Source organism: Nannobrachium achirus (genome assembly GCF_963921795.1).
Source record: "Nannobrachium achirus genome assembly, chromosome: 2".
In the NCBI taxonomy this organism is placed as follows: Eukaryota; Metazoa; Chordata; class Actinopteri; order Myctophiformes; family Myctophidae; genus Nannobrachium; species Nannobrachium achirus.
In genome coordinates, this window is record NC_137811.1 from 38713950 (window position 1) to 38733862 (window position 19913).

Consider the following 19913-nt stretch of genomic DNA (forward strand, 5'->3'; position numbering starts at 1 on the left):
TGTTTAGACTTTCTTTTCAACATAACTCCTCAATAGTGAGTAAGTAACATTACAGGTTGACACTAGATCTCTATTCATTTCTATCACCTCTCTTGTAACTCATTTATTTAGCTTAGTTCACCACATCAATGGATACATGAGTTAAGCCATAATTTTTAGCAGTCTGTGAATTTTGACATGACATTTTGGTGAACTGGATCCCTTTATATATCAAGTTACTTTATTATTATTATTAATAATAATAATATGAATATGAATAATGTCTTTAGCAAGGTTCTCAATTAATTGTTCTCCACACTGAAACGTTAATGGTGAAAAGCCAAACCTCTAAACTTTAGATTATAGTACATTTGCATATGAAACCTCCATTTGTTCTGATGAATATGTCATGAGTACTAAAGGCATTTTTGACACTTATTGAAAAGGCTGTTCAACAACAACAAAAGATACAGCCTTAAGAAGTAACCAGGAATGTAATTGTGTCTGAGTTTGTTAGACCTTGACACAGGCTTGTTTGCAGCTCCTTTCAGTCTCAAACTGGTTATCATTTCCTTGACATCCTCCATACCAGAACTGAGCACAGGCGTTTGCTGTAGCGTCATAATACCACTTAGCAACATAGTCCCGACATGGTCCTGATTCAAGAGATAGACTGCAGCGCTCTTCTGGAAACCACAGAAAGATATGAAAAGTTAGATCCTACATCTATGGCATAGAATCCTTTAGACAATGATAACGATACATTTTTCAGTGTTCATTGTAACTTTAGTGTACACCCTATGCATTTTTATTATTTCATATGTCAACAACTCCCAAGGCTGGAATGATTATAATTTTGGTTTGAAGTGGCAAACATCAATTACTTTGACACTATATTTGCTATTGTCTTTGCTACTTCTTTGGGTTGAAACACTACATCATAAAAGCAAGCCTCCGTGTGGAATGGTAATTTTTTCATTTGTTTATGTTTATGGGGGGTTTTACAAGTAATCCAATGAAAAGTGAAAGTATTCGAGGCAGAAATTGTGAAAATAGCAGATCTACATGCTCACAACGCCTCGCGTTGCGAGGCGTTGTGAGCATGTAGATCGGCTATTTTCACAATGGAATGGATCGAGTCAAACTAAATGTAATGCCAACTCCTACAATTCCAAGTTCTTGTGCAGGGTGGGGGGTCCCCAGTTAAAATATGATTATTTTGGGGGTCGCGGCCTGAAAAGGTTGAGGACCACTGCACTACATCAGTGGTTTTCAACCAGTGGTCCGGGGACCACCAGTGTTCCTTGAGACGGTTTCAGGTGGTCCCCATACGGTAGTTGCTTGGAATGTACCTTGTGTGAAGGTGTCTGGGGATTGTGGTGGAGCAGTTGGTGGCAACGGCTGCTGCGTCTTCTCTGGGCCTGAGACGGGGGGTTTCACAGTAGGGCCTTGTGGCCCGGTGGCACCGCCCTGCACTGGCACCACCATGCTGACTGTGGGATTCTTCACCTCGGAAGGCAGCACGCCCTCTGCCATTGGTTTGAATGGGTTTCTGTCAAACGACGGAATTCGTAGTGTTTCTGTCATGCTCCTCTCATCTGTCGTGGTTCCGTGTGGAATGACTGGTTCTCTGCCGGGGCGAGCCGCTGGAGGGCCAGGCTGTAGAAACAGAGAAACAAAAAATATAAACTATAATCTTTTCATTGTTTAGTGTTTTCATGGTTATTTTGTTTACCTTTTGTTTAAACCTAGTAAACAAACTGTATTGTAAACATACCCAAGAGTGAATTTTATCTGAATTGACCCAATATTGGAAACCATGCCACTCTTAGTATTGGCAAGGTATGCAAAGTGCTGAGTGATCTTTATATTTATTATCATGTTATTACCTACAGCAGTGGTTCTCAACCTGTGGGTCGGGACCCCCAGGGGGGGTCGCCAAATGATTTTGTTGGGTCCCCAGATGATTAGCTTAATGTGCAAGATTGTTTTCTCTCTCAACAGTAAACAAACCAACATAAAGTTTAAGTGTATAGAGGGTTTATGCACATTTCTAAAGTGACAATTTAAGGACTTTTTAATAGGCCTACCTATAAAATGACAAATTAAACATTGGCCAAATTGTCAAATATTAAAGGCAGAAATTGAATAGAACCGTGTTAAAATGTAATGCTTCAACTCTTAGTGCTTGTCAGGGTGTGTGTGTGTGTGTGTGGGGGGGGGGTCCTCAGTTAAAATATGATTATTTTGGGGGTAGCGGCCTGAAAAGGTTGAGAACCACTGACCTACAGTATGTAATATCTGTGTTGATTTCACTCACCAACATGTGCACTCTCCTAACGTCCCCTGTAAAGGTAGGGGTGTCTGTGTCAGTTCTGTATGGAGGTTCTTCGATGCTCCCAGCAATCTCATGAGTTCCTGGGGACAGCCTGGAGCTGGGAATAGAGCTGAACAAGGCCTTATCTTCACGCTCACAAATATGACTCAGCAGCTTGCTCTCCAAGGCTGGAAAAACCACAAGGTAAAAGAAAGTGTCATCCACTTTGCCATACAGTGCACAGTCCACTACATCAGGGGTTCTCAACCTGTGGGTCGGTCCCCAAATTATTTTGGGGGGTCCCCAGATGTTTAGCTAAATGAGAATGAGAACATTGTTTTCTCACTCAACAGTAAACAGACCAACATACAGTATAAGTGTATACTGCACATTTCTAAAATGACAATTTAAGGACTTTAAAGACCTTTTTAGTACCTCTGGTCATTGATCAAATTGTTAAATATTAGAGGCAGAAATTGTGAAAATAGCCGATCTACATGCTCACAACGCCTCGCAACGCGAGGCGTTGTGAGCATGTAGATATGCTGTTACATAGCTCTGTTTATACAATGCTCTACCCCCTCCAACTGTAAGGTATATAAATTATGTATATGTTTCCCTTTTTCAACAGTTTTGACACTTGCTTTGGAAATTTAAAGGTATGTTTTCTCATGCCAATAAAGCTCCTTTGATGGAATGGATCGCGTCAAACTAAATGTAATGCCAACTCCTACAATTCCAAGTTCTTGTGCAGGGTGGGGGGTCCCCAGTTAAAATATGATTATTTTGGGGGTCGCTGCCTGAAAAGGTTGAGGACAACTGCACTACATCAGTTGTTTTCAACCAGTGGTCCGGGGACCACCAGTGTTCCTTGAGAGGGACCCAGGTGGTCCCCAGCTAAATGATGGAGAGTTTGTAACCAAATTGACCCTTTAATCTTTAACTCTTGAGAGTGTAAAATTAGTGTATTTACGCTCTCAAGAGTTAATTATTGTTAAATATCTTCATTACTTGATTGAAGTCTACACAATTAGAGAATGTAGAAGAAATGTTATTTTGATCAACATTTGCCTGTTGTCTTTCCAATAAATAAATACAGCATGGAAATGTGGAAAAAATCTGATCCAACAACAACAAAATATCCAAAGTCTTGGGTCTGAGAGGCCAAATATCATAAAATGGTGGTCCGTTGCTCAGATGCAGAATAAATAATGGACCTTGATATGCAAGGGTTGAAAACCACTGCACTACATGGTCACTTGTGGCTCACTTGAAAGTGTTCTGAAGTCTTCGATCAGGTAGACGTGTTCTTCATCAGGGTCGGAGGCCATGAGTTGCAGCTCCGTCTTGAACTCTGGGTACATCGGATCGCTTTGGTTCACGACCCCGATCACGAACGTCTCAATGTTGCTTCCATGCGTCTCCTTAACGGCCTCCTCCAGACTCACAGAGTCCCTCTTATCCGCCTGACCATCCGTAATGACAATGGCCACCTTCCTCACATTCGGCCTGGCTGCCCTGAACAGCTGGTTGGCCTGTTTGATGGCACTGCCCGTGAAGGTGCCCTCGCCCAAGTAGGTCATGGAGCGCACTGCTGCCTTGATCTGGTCACGGGTGAACTCGTGCCTGAGGCTGACCACCACCATGTTTTTATGGCTGTAAAGGACCACGCCCACCCGCGTGGTGTCCCGGCTGACCGAGGCGCGGTCGATGAGGGCATTCACAAAGTCTTTGACCACGTTGTAGTTGTCAGGGCCCACACTCTCGGAGCTGTCAATCACAAAGACCAACTCCAAGGGGCTCTGCCGGCACTTGACTCCACAGTCTGTGAACAGTGAAACATAGATGATTGAGAATAGATGTTTTACTGGATCTCAGGTTAATGTGCCCTGCATTTATGACTTTGCTTTATCATTGGTGTTATACATTGTAAATCCTTCTATAAATATTCGTCACTGTCTGGCCAAAACCTTTTAAGTCAATTTTTGAGGTTTTAGATTTTTTGACATAAATCATGGCTATATTGAACACCTTTTAGTTACATCTGAGTGTTGGTTAAAATAATATTGAACCAATGGAAAGTAGTAAAAAGTGCTTGGGACAAAACCTCTTAACTCCACAGTCCACACTTTCTGCCAAACCAGCTAACTCCACCCGATTGGCCCTCTCTTTTTTTCATAAATATGTGCTATTGAACACCTTTTACGTCTGTGTGTTGGTTAAAATAATATTGAACCAATGAGAAGTAGTAAAAAGCCCTTGAGTCAAAACCTCCTAACTCCACTTGAGCTCATTTTCCCGAAAATGAACATTTTGGAGTTAGGAGGTTTCGGCCCGACAGCAGAGATATGTTAAATTAATAAAACAATCCCTTGACCATGCATGCAGTCAGACAGACATTCAGGCTAAAAGGATATCTCACACGTCAAACCACACCGCACAAGCATGGCGTAAGAGCAAATGGCCGCTGTGTGAACACTGCTTGGTAATTATGATATAACCAATTAACAATATAGTTAAGCATCTGTGATTCCCAGAAAATCCTGAAAAGTATCTGATCAATCACTTACTACATATTGATCTCACTATTTTGACGATTTCTTCTCTCTGTAAAAGAGAGTAAACACAATGTTCTTAAAAAAGTCAAGATGTTGTTCAATGACTTATATGGTTTATGTTGATGAATGAAACGATGTAGGCCTACTTACTGTAAGCCCCGGCTCTCCTTTCTCTCCATTTTTACCCTGTGATTAAATATTGGCATACGTTTTATAATTGATGTTCATAGACAGAGGTCAGTGAAATGGTGATGAGGTCACTAATAAGATAACTGGTTACAGTACCCAAGGTCCAGCAGGCCCTTGGTGTCCATCATCTCCGTTGTCCCCCTTCTTGCCTTTTTCACCTCTGAATCCCCGCTCCCCCTGCAAGAACAATATAGACCAAAACCTTATTATTTTTCGGAATTTCTCATGTTACATGGCCTTTGTAAAGCAGGAAACCTGATTGTGTACATTACAGTAGGTCAGTAGTTCTAACGGACTGATGATGTGTAGAGAGCTGGCATTGAACCGTTTTTGTATTTTTACAAACACAAAATACAAGAAGAACCAGAGTGGAATGTGTCTAAATCCTGGACACAAAACCAGCATCAGTGAGAAACTGGAAGGTTGGTCACAAAGAGTGTACAGTATTGTATACATGAGTGCAAATCCAATTGGAACGATTACCGTGTCCCCCTGAAGACCTTGTCCTGGAGGTCCTCTGGGGCCAGGGATCCCCGGAAATCCTGGATCACCCTGAAACATCGAAGACAGAGCATGTATGTGCAAGGAGGTTAGAAAGAAAATATGTCAAGCATCATGGCACACACTTTGTATTGTAACATAATCTACAGTAGCTGAGACTGACCCATGTATCAACTTAAAATTTCTACAGACATTCAGTAATACCTTCTGTCCTTGAATTCCCTCTCCTGGTAATCCCTGTGGTCCAGTTGAACCTATAGGACCTGTTGAACCCTTTGTAAAAAAGAAAACACCAAAGAAAACATGCACCGGGGAATCATTTCTCATTGAATAGTGTTTGTGATGAGTAAATCTGTTGTTGTTGTTGTTGGTTTGGTATCTTGTCAGCTTTTCATATTGAAAGGAAAAACATTGCAATGAGCTTGCATTGCTGCATTATCAGAGGTTTACTGGTGAAGGCTTACCTTGGGGCCAATCTGCCCAATTCCTGATGAGCCAGGTGGGCCTGGGACTCCAGGTAAACCCCTGTCTCCCTGAACCAAGAGCCATTAGCAAAAACAAAAAGAAAGAAAGAAGGCATTGATGACGGTAGGGCTGTCACAATTATTACATAATCGTCTAATCGTGATTATTTGACATAATCGTGATTATTTCTCATAATCGTCATAATCGTTTCCATGTTGAAAAATGTTCATATATATCTTTTTAAAGTAAAAAATAGAGGAAATAGCAGATCTACAAGCTCACAACGCGTCGCATCGCGATGCGTTGTGAGCTTGTAGATCGGCTATTTCCTCTATCAATGTTCTTTTAGTAAGTATAAAGTTGTCGAATATGTCAGTAATTTCTTTGTATATTTAGGTTATGTGTCATATCTACCATGTGCAACTTCAAAGCCTAAAAGCCAAACAAATGTAATTATCAACGACAAATACACAATTAAATCGTTAATCGCCAATTATTTGAATCGCCAATTAATCGTCATGTAAAATGTCATATCGTGACAGCCCTGGATGACGGCAATGAGGACACATCAAAACATCACTCAAGGCCAGCTGATGACACATCGTATAATTCAGGGCATGCACTGCATCAAACTGCATTAGGAATAACATATCTTAACTCTACTGCATAACATTTATTGTACCTTGGGTCCAGGTAAACCTACGCCTTCTGGACCAACCTCTCCCAACAATCCAGGTGGTCCTACGATTCCCTAAAAAAACACATACACAACCAGGTGATGACTGATGAGTTATAGTCTTGACTTCAAAGCAACAATAGCAGGTGCAGTAAAACATCTGGATACTCACTGGAGGGCCAGGGTGTCCTTCCCCTTTTGGCCCAGGTTGTCCAACGGGTCCTGGTGTCCCTCTATCGCCCTAAAGCCCAACACACCAAAATGTCAGCACCTTCACAACCAGAAGAAGAGTAAAACGGAGTCAAAGCTGGAAGTCAACTGACCTTAGGCCCAGCGATACCGATCCCTGGTTCACCACCAGCTCCAGGAGGCCCCACTTGGCCTGGGTCCCCCTGTCAATATTCAGAACTACATCAATAATGTAACATTATCCTGCTATTGTTTTTGCGATATCTCAGAATTACAGACAAATGCTTGATACATGGGCTTACATTTGTACCAGGTAGGCCCCGTCCTGGTTGTCCAATTGGACCTGGTTGCCCAATATTTCCTGGTTCACCCTAGGGAAGAAGACAATCAGAAGACTAATCAAACACACGTCATCTGAGAACAGTTTTGAAATAGAATGACAGACATAATAGGCAAACATTTGCCAAAAATAGCAGATCTACAAGCTCACAACTAGTAGATTGCTATTTTCACTATTTGACGCATTGACTGAATGATGTCTGATTTATGTTTTTTATTACACAAATGCATGATCATACGCATTTGTATATACTGTATCTGACAAAATTATAAAACACAAAGAAGCTCAAGAGCTTACTTCCATTGTGGTCCTATGAGGCTTTGAGATTAACTACTTAAACCCTTTGGCTTTAAGTACTTAATCTTGAGGGTGAGGAAATAAGGTGTTATCCTGTGTAATTATTCAGTAACTTTTAGCTTCATACCTTGGCTCCCAATGGCCCCACAGGCCCAACAGCTCCTGGCTGGCCTCTGGGCCCCCTCTCTCCTCTGTCTCCCTAGCAGAATGGCACAAGCTTATGTTCTTGTTCTTTGTAACAGTGGTATTAATTAACACAGTCGAAAAACCTCCAGTCCAAGAACTATGATGGCCAATTTATGTTAAAAACAGATTCACTATTACCTTCTCCCCAGGGACGCCTTTTCCAGGTGTGCCATCAGGTCCCCTGGGCCCTGGCAACCCGATGTCTCCCTAGTATCATTTGAACACAAGCACTGAAGCAACACACTTTAACAGTTAAAAGGCAGTAGTAAGTAGAGTAAAAAAGGCTGTGCATCACTCACCTTCTGTCCTGCGGTTCCATCTTCTCCTGGGATACCTGGAATTCCAGGAAGCCCCTCAGACCCCGGGTCTCCCTGGGAAGAAATATATGATGATGATGATGATGATGATGATGACGATGATGATAATAATAATGATAATAAACCTTACTGAGGAATATAGAAGTGGTCCATACTTACTTTGGGTCCTGGCTCTCCTATAGCTCTCTCCCCTGGCTGTCCAGTCTCACCTGGGAACCCCTGGCTTCCCTGAGAATAACCAATACGTGACATGTTTATTATTCTGTCTTGCTTTTAGGAAGAATATTGTCATGTATTGTGCCTAATGTATTGGATGTTTTTTGTAGGCCTTTGGGGACCAGGGACATTGGCAGGGTTTCCCAAAGCGATTTTAGCCCTTCGTATCATGCATGGTCGTAGAGACCTAGACCTGAAACTGCTCACGACAGTCATGTTCCCGGGTTTACATTGGTTCGGGCAAAAAAAAAAAAAAAAAAAGCCTTTTTATCCAATCATTTTCTGTTTTCCCATGTATTTCCGGACCCATTTTTGCAAGGCCACGCCCACATTTCAGTGTCCATAGATGGGGTTGGTGCGCATGGGGAAAACCAGGAAATACATGGGAAAACAGAAAAGGATCGGATATAAAGGCTTCTTATTAAAGAACACGATACAGGTAATTATAGAATGCCGTACCGTATTTAGTCAGGTGAAAGACTTTATCAAGTACTTTGTTTGTAAAATCTGAATGTTGGTGTAGTTGGCTTCAGGTCTATAGGTCTCTACGACCATGCGTGAGCTTCAAGGGCTAAAATCACTTTGGGAAACCCAGCCATTGCCATACACAACCTTTAGTTATGTTTGTCATAAATGCATTCTTACCTTAGGTCCCATCAGTCCTATACCAGGTGCTCCTCTGAGTCCTGCTGGTCCAGCCGGTCCCTGATCACCCTGACAATAAGGAGCAAGGCATTCAAAATGTCAGGTCTGTAACTCAACATCAACATGATTGGGAATTTCTGGTTGGGTATCACTGGATTAGACTACTTGGCACAAGTAGACAAACAATATTAAAAATTAATGAATGTTAAAACAATTACATGGTACTTATTTTCTTTAAAACCTTTGAAAGGGTGTTTTCGCTGGTATACTGAAAAATAGGAATAATTGATTGATTGATTGATTGATTGATTATTAAAATAAACCAAAGAAAATCCACCCATCTGAGCAGGTTTGTTCACAGTCAATTTAGTTGGTTAAGGAATATTATGATGTTAATCCACCAACTGTGTGAGTTATAAATGACACAATAATGAAGAACGTTCAGGGAACACCGGTCTAACACAGTATATAAAACACCTTTTACCTTTTCACCTTGGATTCCTGCTCCTGGAGCACCCACTGGACCTGCAAGCCCGGCGGGTCCATGAGCTCCCTCAGAATAAGAATAATTCATTACATTAAAGTTTACATTTCAACAGAATGATTCAAGCGATGCATCACAGCATCAGTTGGTATCAAAGTGCAGTAGGGTGTGATTTCCCCCTAAAAAGAAATAATTTATATTCCTCCATATAAAACAATGTACATCGCTATATCATATACGTAATACTGTTTAGTTCAGGTTGCCCAAATATCTGGAATAAATATAATTTTCAAACTGGTTTACCTTGTCACCGTTGATTCCAATACCAGGAAGCCCACGGATTCCCCTGGGACCATCATATCCTCTGTCACCCTAAAAAAATAACAATATAATAATATGTTTGTTGTGAATTCTGATTCAAATGAAGTAGTGTTCCAATTATAATTTTTTTCTGGATGGCTGTGTTGGTCAGTGGGTCATTTTCTGTGCACCATCATGCTCCATGTAGGACGACCCCTACTGGTGACCCCAGGTAGTGTCACCACTGGGAATAAAAGGATGAATCCTGCAATTTTATTGAACTCATGGCCTTTCTTTACAGCAGTAACACATATAGGCTAAAATGTCCCCTTTACACAGAATATCTCAAAATCTATCAGGAAGAAACTTGCTGACTATAATTAATATACATTAATGCTCCCCAGAGCCATTGAGATAGAAAGTAGGGCTGCACATAGAAATGTTACTTTGAGTGCGAACTGTGCGATATCAACATTAAGATATCTCATCATTAACAATAGCAAATCACACTCAATCGTCACTATTAAAAAGAATAAATTGAAGCGCAGGGGGAGGGAAGTAGTGTTGTGATGGCTAAAGGTGATGAGCTGAAACTGAATTTGACCCGGATTATACAGATTTATTTTTTAGGTAAAAAAGCATCGTGGCGATGGCTGAAGGGAGTGAGATGAGAGCGTGGAGCAAAATGTGAACAAGGAATAAGATCTTGATGGCTAAAAAGAACATGTCTGTTATTTAGGAATTCTTTGGATGCTAGAGAGGTAGAAATGAGTCAAGTTGAGTATTACTAAAGGAACAACTGAACACCAGCTGCGTAGAGAGCGTATATTTCATCACACACCAGTGGAAACATACAGCTCTTGGACTACTTGAGGTGTTGGCCATTTGGGATTCGCGTAAACAGCAGCAAACGTGTATCACCACAGACAACGGATTGTTGTGGAGGCCAACAAACTCTTCAACAACTACTGTAGACATCTATGTGAACACAATTGGCCCGTGTTCATGGCACCTGTGTGTTGGGTGGGAGGAGTATGGCGAAGGCTCTATGTCCTCTCATTGGCAGGTGAGTCAGTAGGATACAACAGTAGTGATAGCACAGAAATATGTGTGGGGAGGAATCAATTGGCATAACGACTAAATTGGGGAGAAAAATGGGTAAAAAATGATTGGATTCTCTAAATTAAATTAAAAAAAGTAATATACCGTACTGTAGTGTAGACAGTGTTTAGGCCTTGCATCTTTCAATCAAAGTGCTTAAAGGAGTAGTTCACCCCAAAACATGACTTATCAATTACACACCCCTTGAAGCCTTAAATTCATGGAGATATTTTTTGTTTTTGTCTTATTCCTAAGCCAATATTCCAGTCTCCAGTATAGGAGTGTCAATCCTACTGAGTCTCCATTTGACAGAAGACCCGGTTAATAGTTGTGTGTCACCTTTTTCTATGTGACACTCAACGTTGTCACACTCACATATTGCATGTTTTACTAATATTGTGCAGCCTTAATAGAAAGACCTTTGTCATCTCCGTTCACTCCATCTGGCAAATGATTTTACATCATTGGCGCATCATATAAACGAGGAATATTCATATAATATTGAATATTCATTCACTTATTGCCAAAATCAACTACAGTTGTTATCACAGAATTAACTTCACATGAGTCTAAGGTAATTTGTAGTGAGGGATGAAGAAATGTAGAAAACCTTTTCAGCATTTCTATGAAAGTTTCTTCTGACCTTTGTTCCTGGAAGACCCTCTCCTGGTAGCCCTGGGTTCCCCTGTGCTCCAGCCAACCCTGGGGGACCCTGTGAAAACAGCCCTGTCACTTAGCCCATGACAAAGTCACAACAGAATAAAGTGCCCAATGTTGACATAGTGGTGCTGTAGGCCAGTGGTTTTCAACCCTTTTCATATCACGGTCCATTATTTATTCAGCATTTGAGCCACGGGCCACCATGAGGTTTAGCCTCTCAGACCCAAGACTTAGAATATTTTGTTGTCGTGGGTTAAGATTTTGGCCACAATTCCATGCTGTATTAATGTTGGTACCATAGGAGAGATAAATTAAGTAATGCCGATGTCTAACAATAATTTAACTCAAACTCCATTTTAACCATGATAGATTCATTAAAGATTCATTAAAAACACATAATTTTTTACCCCTCCTAATGAATCTATCATGGTTAAAATGGAGTTGAAGTTACAATGGGTGTGTATGGGGAGGGGCCCTGGACAGGGAGGACCAGATAACATTTACATCAAATATCTAAAAACTGAATGAAGCAAATTAAAATCTGTCCAGGGTGTTCATAAAAGCCTGATTAGACGATAAAATGTCCAAATGTTTTTTTGTTTTTCGAAAGTGAAATATCCCTGTAAGTGTAAAATGAAACCAAATGGAGCCGTTATGGTCCATTTGATTTGATTTCACACTCTCAAGAGTTAAAGATCTATATTGTATAAGGCTACCAGCTCTCCCATCATTTAGCCGGGGACCACCTGGAACCCCTCAAGGACCACTGGTGGTCCCCGGACCACCAGAACCCCGAAAAGTGCTGTAGGCTACCAACAGAGAATAACCTCATCTCCATACTCACTGGCAGTCCAGGTTCTCCAATCACCGAAGGACCTAGGGGGCCAGGTCTTCCCTGAATTCCCATTTCGCCCTGTTAAAACAGTATGTCAGCATTTTACAACAGTTTTAGAACAATTGCCACTATTCACTGTTAGACTGTAATCCTATTGTGTGAGGATGATAATAAAAGGTTCACCTTGGCTCCTGGGAATCCAATACCAATATCCCCAGGTGGTCCAGAGGCACCAGTTGCACCTCTGTCTCCCTACAGTGTGTTTGAAACATTGTGGTTTTAGCATGTGATCGCAGTTCATTTCCAAAAGCATACAGTGGCTGTCTGAGACTTGAGTGACACACCAATGACCTTCTTCTGGGTTACGTTATCACTTTTAGTTTTTATTATAATCTTGCAGCCGGGCTGATCAGTAAAGAGACACTGCAACTAGTCGTCACTTTCTTGTTACTTTTTCCTCATTGGTTGGCCTTGGTAAAAGGCCAACCAATGAGGGCTCACCAATGGCCTCCCATGTCCTCTTGTAATATGGCATCTAAACAACTACGCAGCATATGGAATCCAAACATGCAATGTCTATGGTAGACATGTTACTGTAGTATGGTAGTCTAAACCTGGACTGAACGGTTAAACGAACCTGGACCAGCGTGAGAACACTATCGTGAGGATTCATTGATGATTGTGTCTGGTTAACACCCCAAAACATATCTCCCTCTGTCCATAGGGATTCTTTGGATCAATGGTTAAGATATTGGACTTTCACACGGGAGACCTGTGTTTAAATCTCGGGCGTTACATTGGTGCCATGACCTGGATCGGGTTTCCCCCTGGGAGGAGGTCAAAAGGGGGGTGAGTGTAGCAGAGTGACTCACTGCCTCAGCCGGATGGCCTCAAATGTCTAGTATCTCCCTCAGTCCATAGGGATATTCAATGGTTAGGATAATGGACTTTCATGCGGGAGACCCGGGTTCAAATCCCGGGCGTTTCATATATATGTTTAGTAAGAGTTAAGAGTTGACAGTACTTTTCAAGGGGTTTCGCTTGCTGCAAGCTGATACAGTATATGACAGTTATTTCTTGTTTATCCTTTACACTAATAGCTGTCTAAAAATCTGTTGTTACAGTCAAGTAACACAGTCATATTAGGATGTATAAATGAGCCACTACGGTAATGGACATGTCAAGGAAGCTCTCCCCTCTTCAAAGTACCAAATGCAATCTTATTCATGTCATTGATGAAAACAGAATGCTACACACAGCCACAGCTAAGAAAAGGCAGACAGAATCACCACAAAAGATAATACAATTTTAAGAACAATGACCGGCTGAGAGACTATTCCAGATGGCGACGAACATTTTCCCATGATGTGTTGTCAAGGCAACACAAATGTCACTCATGAGAACAGGAATTAATGCTTTTATTTGTGAGCTGGAGTCTGCTTGGAAAATTGGACTCATTTTTCATTCAAAGATATGAATGCGTTTTTTTTTTCTCCACTCTGTCTGTTTGACCTCAGGGGACACTTTAACAACATCCTTCATAACAGCAACAGCTTTTAAACAGAGAAGATACAATCACGGATAAAACTCTAATTATTGACAACGATGCGAACATGGAAGTGAGTTTTACTGCTATTGTTTGGAAATGACATCCATGGGAAGTTGCTCAAACCAAAGACCTCCTGGAGCTCAACAACGCCAAGTAGCCTAAGCCAAAATGTGTTCTGCTAGCCTTAAGGCATTTGAGAGATAAAGAGCGGAACTTTGTTCCTCTTGTAAAATCGTCTCTTGGTGGTATCTCAATGGTGTCTGAACTTTTTCTCCAATCAAATAAATCACTCATTCCTTCTGTAAAAGGACTTCCTTGTTGGACATCTGTAATGGAGGGAGCAGCATTCTAATGTCTTTTGCAGCACATTTTAAAGGTCATTTCATGTTGCATTTCTGGCAAATCTACAATGTAACAATAGATATATTGTGTACCACGTTTTTTTCCCTATGTAGGACACTGGACATAAATAAATGTGGCTTTACAACTTACCTTAGTTCCCGGTGGGCCCTCAGCACCTATGTCTCCTGGATTTCCTTTGGCACCCTTTGGAAGAAATATAAAATCCTCAGTTTGGACTTGCAAAATAGATCCAATTGGGGTAAAATTGTGTACTTTCAGAGTTAAATTCACATTCAGGATTTTTGTATGCACAGGAACAACAACAAGAACAGGTTACAAAGTATGTTAACATATTTTTCATTTTTGTATCATGACAACAGGTGTGACAAAACTTATTTGCCACAAACAATATCTGAAAATAATGTTGACACCAAGAAAAACAACAACAAAATCTTTAGAATGTTTTCTACTTCACACTTACAACAAACATCACCACTACCAAGCGAGAAACACAAAGGGATTAAGCTAAAAAACCCATGGCTTTGATGTCCTTTAGATTCTCTGGTCCCTGACTGTTCGCGTAATAACAACGCTATATTGACACTGTGCCAGTGCTGAAGAGAAGGAAGAGTGGCCCTGGACTGCCCTGTGCTATGTCCCTGTACTAATCCCACCACACAAAGTCTGCTCCTGTCGAAGAATAATATCCTGCAAGCCTGGATTCACTGCTTTTGATAGTCACATTATTTTAGGATTAGCCATAATCCAATATTCACATTCCATAAGTGCAGAGGTGAGAAAATGTCAAATTCTGCTTCCATTTTCCATATGAGGGTGACTGTCCTGTATCTTCAAGCCAATATGGGTTTGCCATTTCTTATGTGGAGAATCACATTGCTCAAATTATGAAAACTATCTTTTGAACTGATGCATTTAGATATGATAATATACATCGCTCCTCTACCTGCTCTCCTTTATGTCCTCGTAGACCAGAAGGTCCCGCGGGGCCCTGCAAATGACAAGGTATTCTATTAATAGGACAAAGATTGTAAGATTGCCTTAAAATTAGATCATGTCAATAGCATTGAACTTACAATATCTCCCTTTTCTCCAGGAGTGCCACAGTCACCTCTTTCTCCCTGAAAGAGCATCAGACAAGCTTGGAATCTATTGGTTATGCCATAAACAAATGAAGGCATATGAAGGAAAGACCGTAGTTAACATACGGTAGGCTAGTTTCTAGCAATAAGTGAACCTACCTTGTTACCCTTGAAACCCGAATGGCCCTGTGAAAGATGTGACATTGCTGAACAGTTGATATTTAATTCACTAGTTGTGGAACATCACCCTAGTTATGCATTAAACTTAAAAGTGGAACATATCTTACCTGTGGACCTTCACTTCCAGGACGACCACTCAATCCATAATCTCCCTGTAAATAAAATGGTCAAAAAATCAATTAATTACAAGAAGACCTGCTTTACATTTAAGCCATTTTCTTCTCGGTTGACCATCCTGTATTTTTGTACAGTTTGATTATTGTTACTTTTTACGAGCGTGATGCCCATGTTGAGAGATGGGTTCTGCCCCTGCCCTTCACAGAGACCTGTCGTTCATTTGGATTATGTTGTATCATGGCTGAACTGACACAGACACATGGCTGAACTGAAACCTTATGTAATGCCACAAGCTGAAACACTGGGTTTATTTTGTTCAGCTTGCATGCTTATTTGAATTAAACAAATAGGCATGGTTTTTTTTATATAACGCATTTCAACAACATGGAAATTCAAAGTGCTTTAAACAAAATAAGAATATACTGTACCTACAGTGTGCAATCTAATGCACTTTTATTTTATTTTTCCTACATCTGGATTTGTATTTACCGGTATGTCCGTATGTCAGTCCCGCAAAGCCTGGCATTGGCTAAGCTTTGCGGGACATGATGAAATTAACTCACTTCACACTGGGTTTACTAACTATCCCTTTACTCCGTGGATCCGACACAGTTATTACACTGGGTCTGACACTACTCCTGTGAGCCCAAAATGTAAGTCAGAATGATGTTCTTGGTTCACAAGCCTCCTTATAGTAATGTGAAATGAATGAAACTAAGACGTACCTTTGATCCTTTTATACCGGGTGGTCCTCTGTAGCCTGCCTCCCCTTTTTTACCCTGGGGGGTGTAATGGTATCGTTTAAGAACTTGGCATATTATCATCTTTCTGATCCTCTTGCATTTCTGTTCCCCATGTCCCCCCTGAAAGTTTGTGTACTTACTGGAGTTCCTGTAGGCCCTCTCGCTCCTTTTTCACACAAACAAACCTGGGCCTGTGGACACTGAGAAGAGTAAAACAATACATTGTCATTCTCCTTATAAGACTAAAAGTGAATGTCGATTTCTTTGACATTTGGGATGTTATTTTCAACTCATGTACTTACCTCTTCAGCCGTAACAGCACCCTGGATGCAAAATAATATTATTACAATGTTAGAGGCACAGTATATTTGGGTCAACATTTATCTGATTTCACAGAGGGCTAAACCCATGTTATAAGACAGCAAACAGAAAACATAATAGAGGGTATACACAATAGAGGGTATGCGCGTGACATCATCATCATACCCGGAAGTTATGCGGTAACGCCTACCGAGTGGCAAAAAAATACTTTCTGGCCTTGACAGCCCATACATCCAAACAGAAGAGTCCTACCTGATTGCATTAAACGACATCAAACAATGTTAAACTCACTTTGCCACTCACTTTGCCACTCGATTTGCCATTCACTTTATGCATGCGAATACCCTCTATGCTAGAACAATGGCTTTGATTAGATATTATGTTTCCTTTACTTCAATGTGATTCATGCAGTCTTTTTCATGGACCATGAACTTGAAAGTATAATATCACGCATTCTTGGAAAGCAGAACAAGCCATGCTATTGTGCGCTTCTAGACAGGTCCTGACCTATTATAGATGTTCGACATTATGGAAAATGCATAATAGGGTGGGAAATCCCCATGTGGCAGACAATTCTGTCATTGAGATTTGAACTCTCTATGAGGACGGGGTTGGCTGAAACAGGACAAGATAAACTAAAGATGCAAAAGAGACATAATAGTGATACCAGTGTGATAGTCTCTCCAGTGCTGCCAGTGCTGTTTGCACTGATTGTCTTTCACCAGTCCTTTGGAACCCATTTCTGTCCTAATCAGATATGAAAAGATGTTTTGGTTTAAAATAAATTAATTAATAAATTAAAAGAAATAGATTCATAGTGGTGATCTTAAAAGATCACCATGCCCACTTTGGAAACTCCTGATCTAGAGGATAATTCTTTTTTTTTTTCTATAATTTTTATCCCACGATTTTGCAACCCATTTTCACCCAGTGCCAATTGTCTATGTAATCCTGGGCTCTGCTCTCCCTCTGCCGCGCCTGGGGAGACAACGGACTGACCTCATGCTTCCTTCAATGCATGAGTAGTCCAAGTTGTTTCTTTTCACCAGACAGGGGGGATTTCCCCGGGATGGACGTAACGCGTGGAAGGAACACGTTATTCCAACCAGTTCCTTTCCCCTCCATCAGGCGCCCCGGCTGGCCAGGGGAGGCATTATTGAGACCAGGATTACTGCATGTTTTTGTGAGGGTATCAACCCTAGGAGACACGGGGAGAACATGCAAACTCCACACAGAAAGGCCCTATCGCCAACCCCACCTAGGGTGCGGGCGCTGATGACACGGAGGGAGAAACACGCCCCCAGCACCCACAGCGTCCCCCGGCGGGAATCGAACCCAGGACCTTCTAGCTGTAAGGCGACGCGCAAACCACTGCGCCACCGTGCCCCCCTCAGGATAATTCAGTTACAACAGGGGTCTTCAACGTTTTCAGGCCAGGGACCCCTTAGTTGAGAGAGAGATGAAGCAGGGACCCCCACAGTCTTATCATAGATTCCATATAGTTTCATGGTTTGACAGCACAATCATCAGTGTATTTTGGATTCATGTCAATTTGTGTTTTCAGATATTTCACCACTTGAACCATCAATACTTATAAAACTTAACCTTTCACTCTGTACTTAGTCTGCTCTTTTTCCCCTCTACACCAAGGCTCTTTGCCTAAAATAGCCGATCTACAAGCTCACAACGCCTCGCAGCGTCACAGTATGAGTTGAGGTGACATTATCGTGCAAAGCAAATTGCGACAACAAGCAAAGGTAGAATTCACTTTAATTCACTAAGTTCACTATAAGATGCAGCCTCTACAGAAGTTGTGGACAACACAGGTGCTCAACGTCCATACTCACAATCTCATTGAGCAGCCTCTCCTCCAACTGAGGGTCAGTTAGACTGTGAACAAACTGCTGGCCAGGTGTGCTTGCTATAGCCCGGAGCTTGGCGCTGTTTTGACTCTGTTTGGCGATGTCTGATAATCCTACAACGAACAGCCTGATGCTATGATCTTTGGCCTCAGCTGCTGCTGCGATGACATCAGGGTTGCGTGGATGGTCGACTCCATCCGTCATCAGCACCGCTATCCTCACGCTGTCTTCTGGGGTCTCTTGGACCACCAGATGAGTGGCATTGGTGATGGCATAGGTGGAGTAGGTGCCATGGCCGATGTAGGCCATGGAGTTGACTTTGCTGTGGAAGAAGTCCAGGTCCTTCCATTCTGAGAACCTGTGTTCTATGGACACAGAGCTGCTGTACTGGAGGGCAGCCAGGCGTACCTTCAGGGTCCAGCCAGCAATCTGGAGCATTGAGAGGCGTGTGCTGAAATGCAGCACAAAGGCCTTCTGCTTCTCAAAAAGGAATGTTTTTGCACTTTCTGAGCTGTCCAGGATGAAAGACACCTGCAGTGAACATGTGTGACCTGTGTGACGAGGGAAACAATTAGCAAAACATAAGACCAATATTGGACGACAACAACAACAACCACCACCAGAACAACAACAACTAGTGTTACGTGAAAGGTTGCAATCACTGATAGAAATCAATCGCTGTTCTTCACCATTTAATTAAATTAATTGTTAAATACACACATCTTTACATGAGTAACACATGCCTGCAACATAACAATGAATGTCTTTAAGAGTTGTAACTGTATTTCTATGTCAATGATATGTCTTAGGCTCTATTTGCAATGTATGACTGTGACAGATCCTCTTGTCCTTATATGAAATTATCTCTGTACCACTTTTACAAGACCGAGTTGGTCTCGTAACACCTGCACCTGTACTTGCCAGTGTGTTATTGTAAAAATCTAAACATTTGCTTTGGTCAGAAAGATTAGCTAAGTAAATCCTATTTGTCCCATGCACAGTCTTACACCCACGACAACCCTCACCACCTGGATACCTCATTTGAGGAATTACCATTTGCTTCATCTTGGCTGTAGCTGTTCCTTTGCAACTTTCTTCTTCTCTGGCCTCTGACTCCATGTAGAGCCAATAATAAAAGGCACAGTGCCACGCCTTTCCCCATGTTTCCCTTTATCAACATTTCCACCTTAGTAGAGAAAGTAAGTTAAAATTATGAGTAAAAGAACTGAAAATCATTGCATCTGGATAAAATAATATGCTAATATCCAGATATTTTCTGGCATGTTCATGAAATTATTTTGTTGTATTTTGCCAGTTTCCCCTCCCCTCCCCTCCAAATAGCATCACTCAAGGAACCATCAGCATTGTTGTTCTTTATTAACACAACCACTGAGTTGTCATTGTGCGTTGTAAATCACAATGAAAAAAAGAAAGAAAAAAAAAG

General features: G+C 41.4%; 1 protein-coding gene across 1 annotated transcript; it reads right to left on the minus strand.

Moving 5' to 3' along the window:
- Positions 1–492: 492 nt before the first annotated feature.
- col28a1b (collagen, type XXVIII, alpha 1b) lies at positions 493–19649 on the minus strand (the record flags this gene model as incomplete). Its single annotated transcript, XM_080741827.1, has 29 exons — positions 493–665; positions 1332–1638; positions 2300–2484; positions 3567–4121; positions 4867–4903; positions 5005–5040; positions 5140–5220; positions 5527–5595; positions 5749–5817; positions 6009–6077; positions 6692–6760; positions 6858–6926; positions 7009–7077; positions 7177–7245; positions 7639–7710; positions 7836–7904; positions 7997–8068; positions 8174–8242; positions 8876–8944; positions 9360–9428; positions 9663–9731; positions 11404–11472; positions 12265–12333; positions 12439–12507; positions 16269–16322; positions 16427–16486; positions 16589–16609; positions 18455–19020; positions 19523–19649. The coding sequence occupies 29 exons, from the start codon at positions 19647–19649 to the stop codon at positions 493–495; spliced, it is 3381 nt and encodes a 1126-aa protein (XP_080597953.1).
- Between the last annotated feature and the right edge of the window lie 264 nt (positions 19650–19913).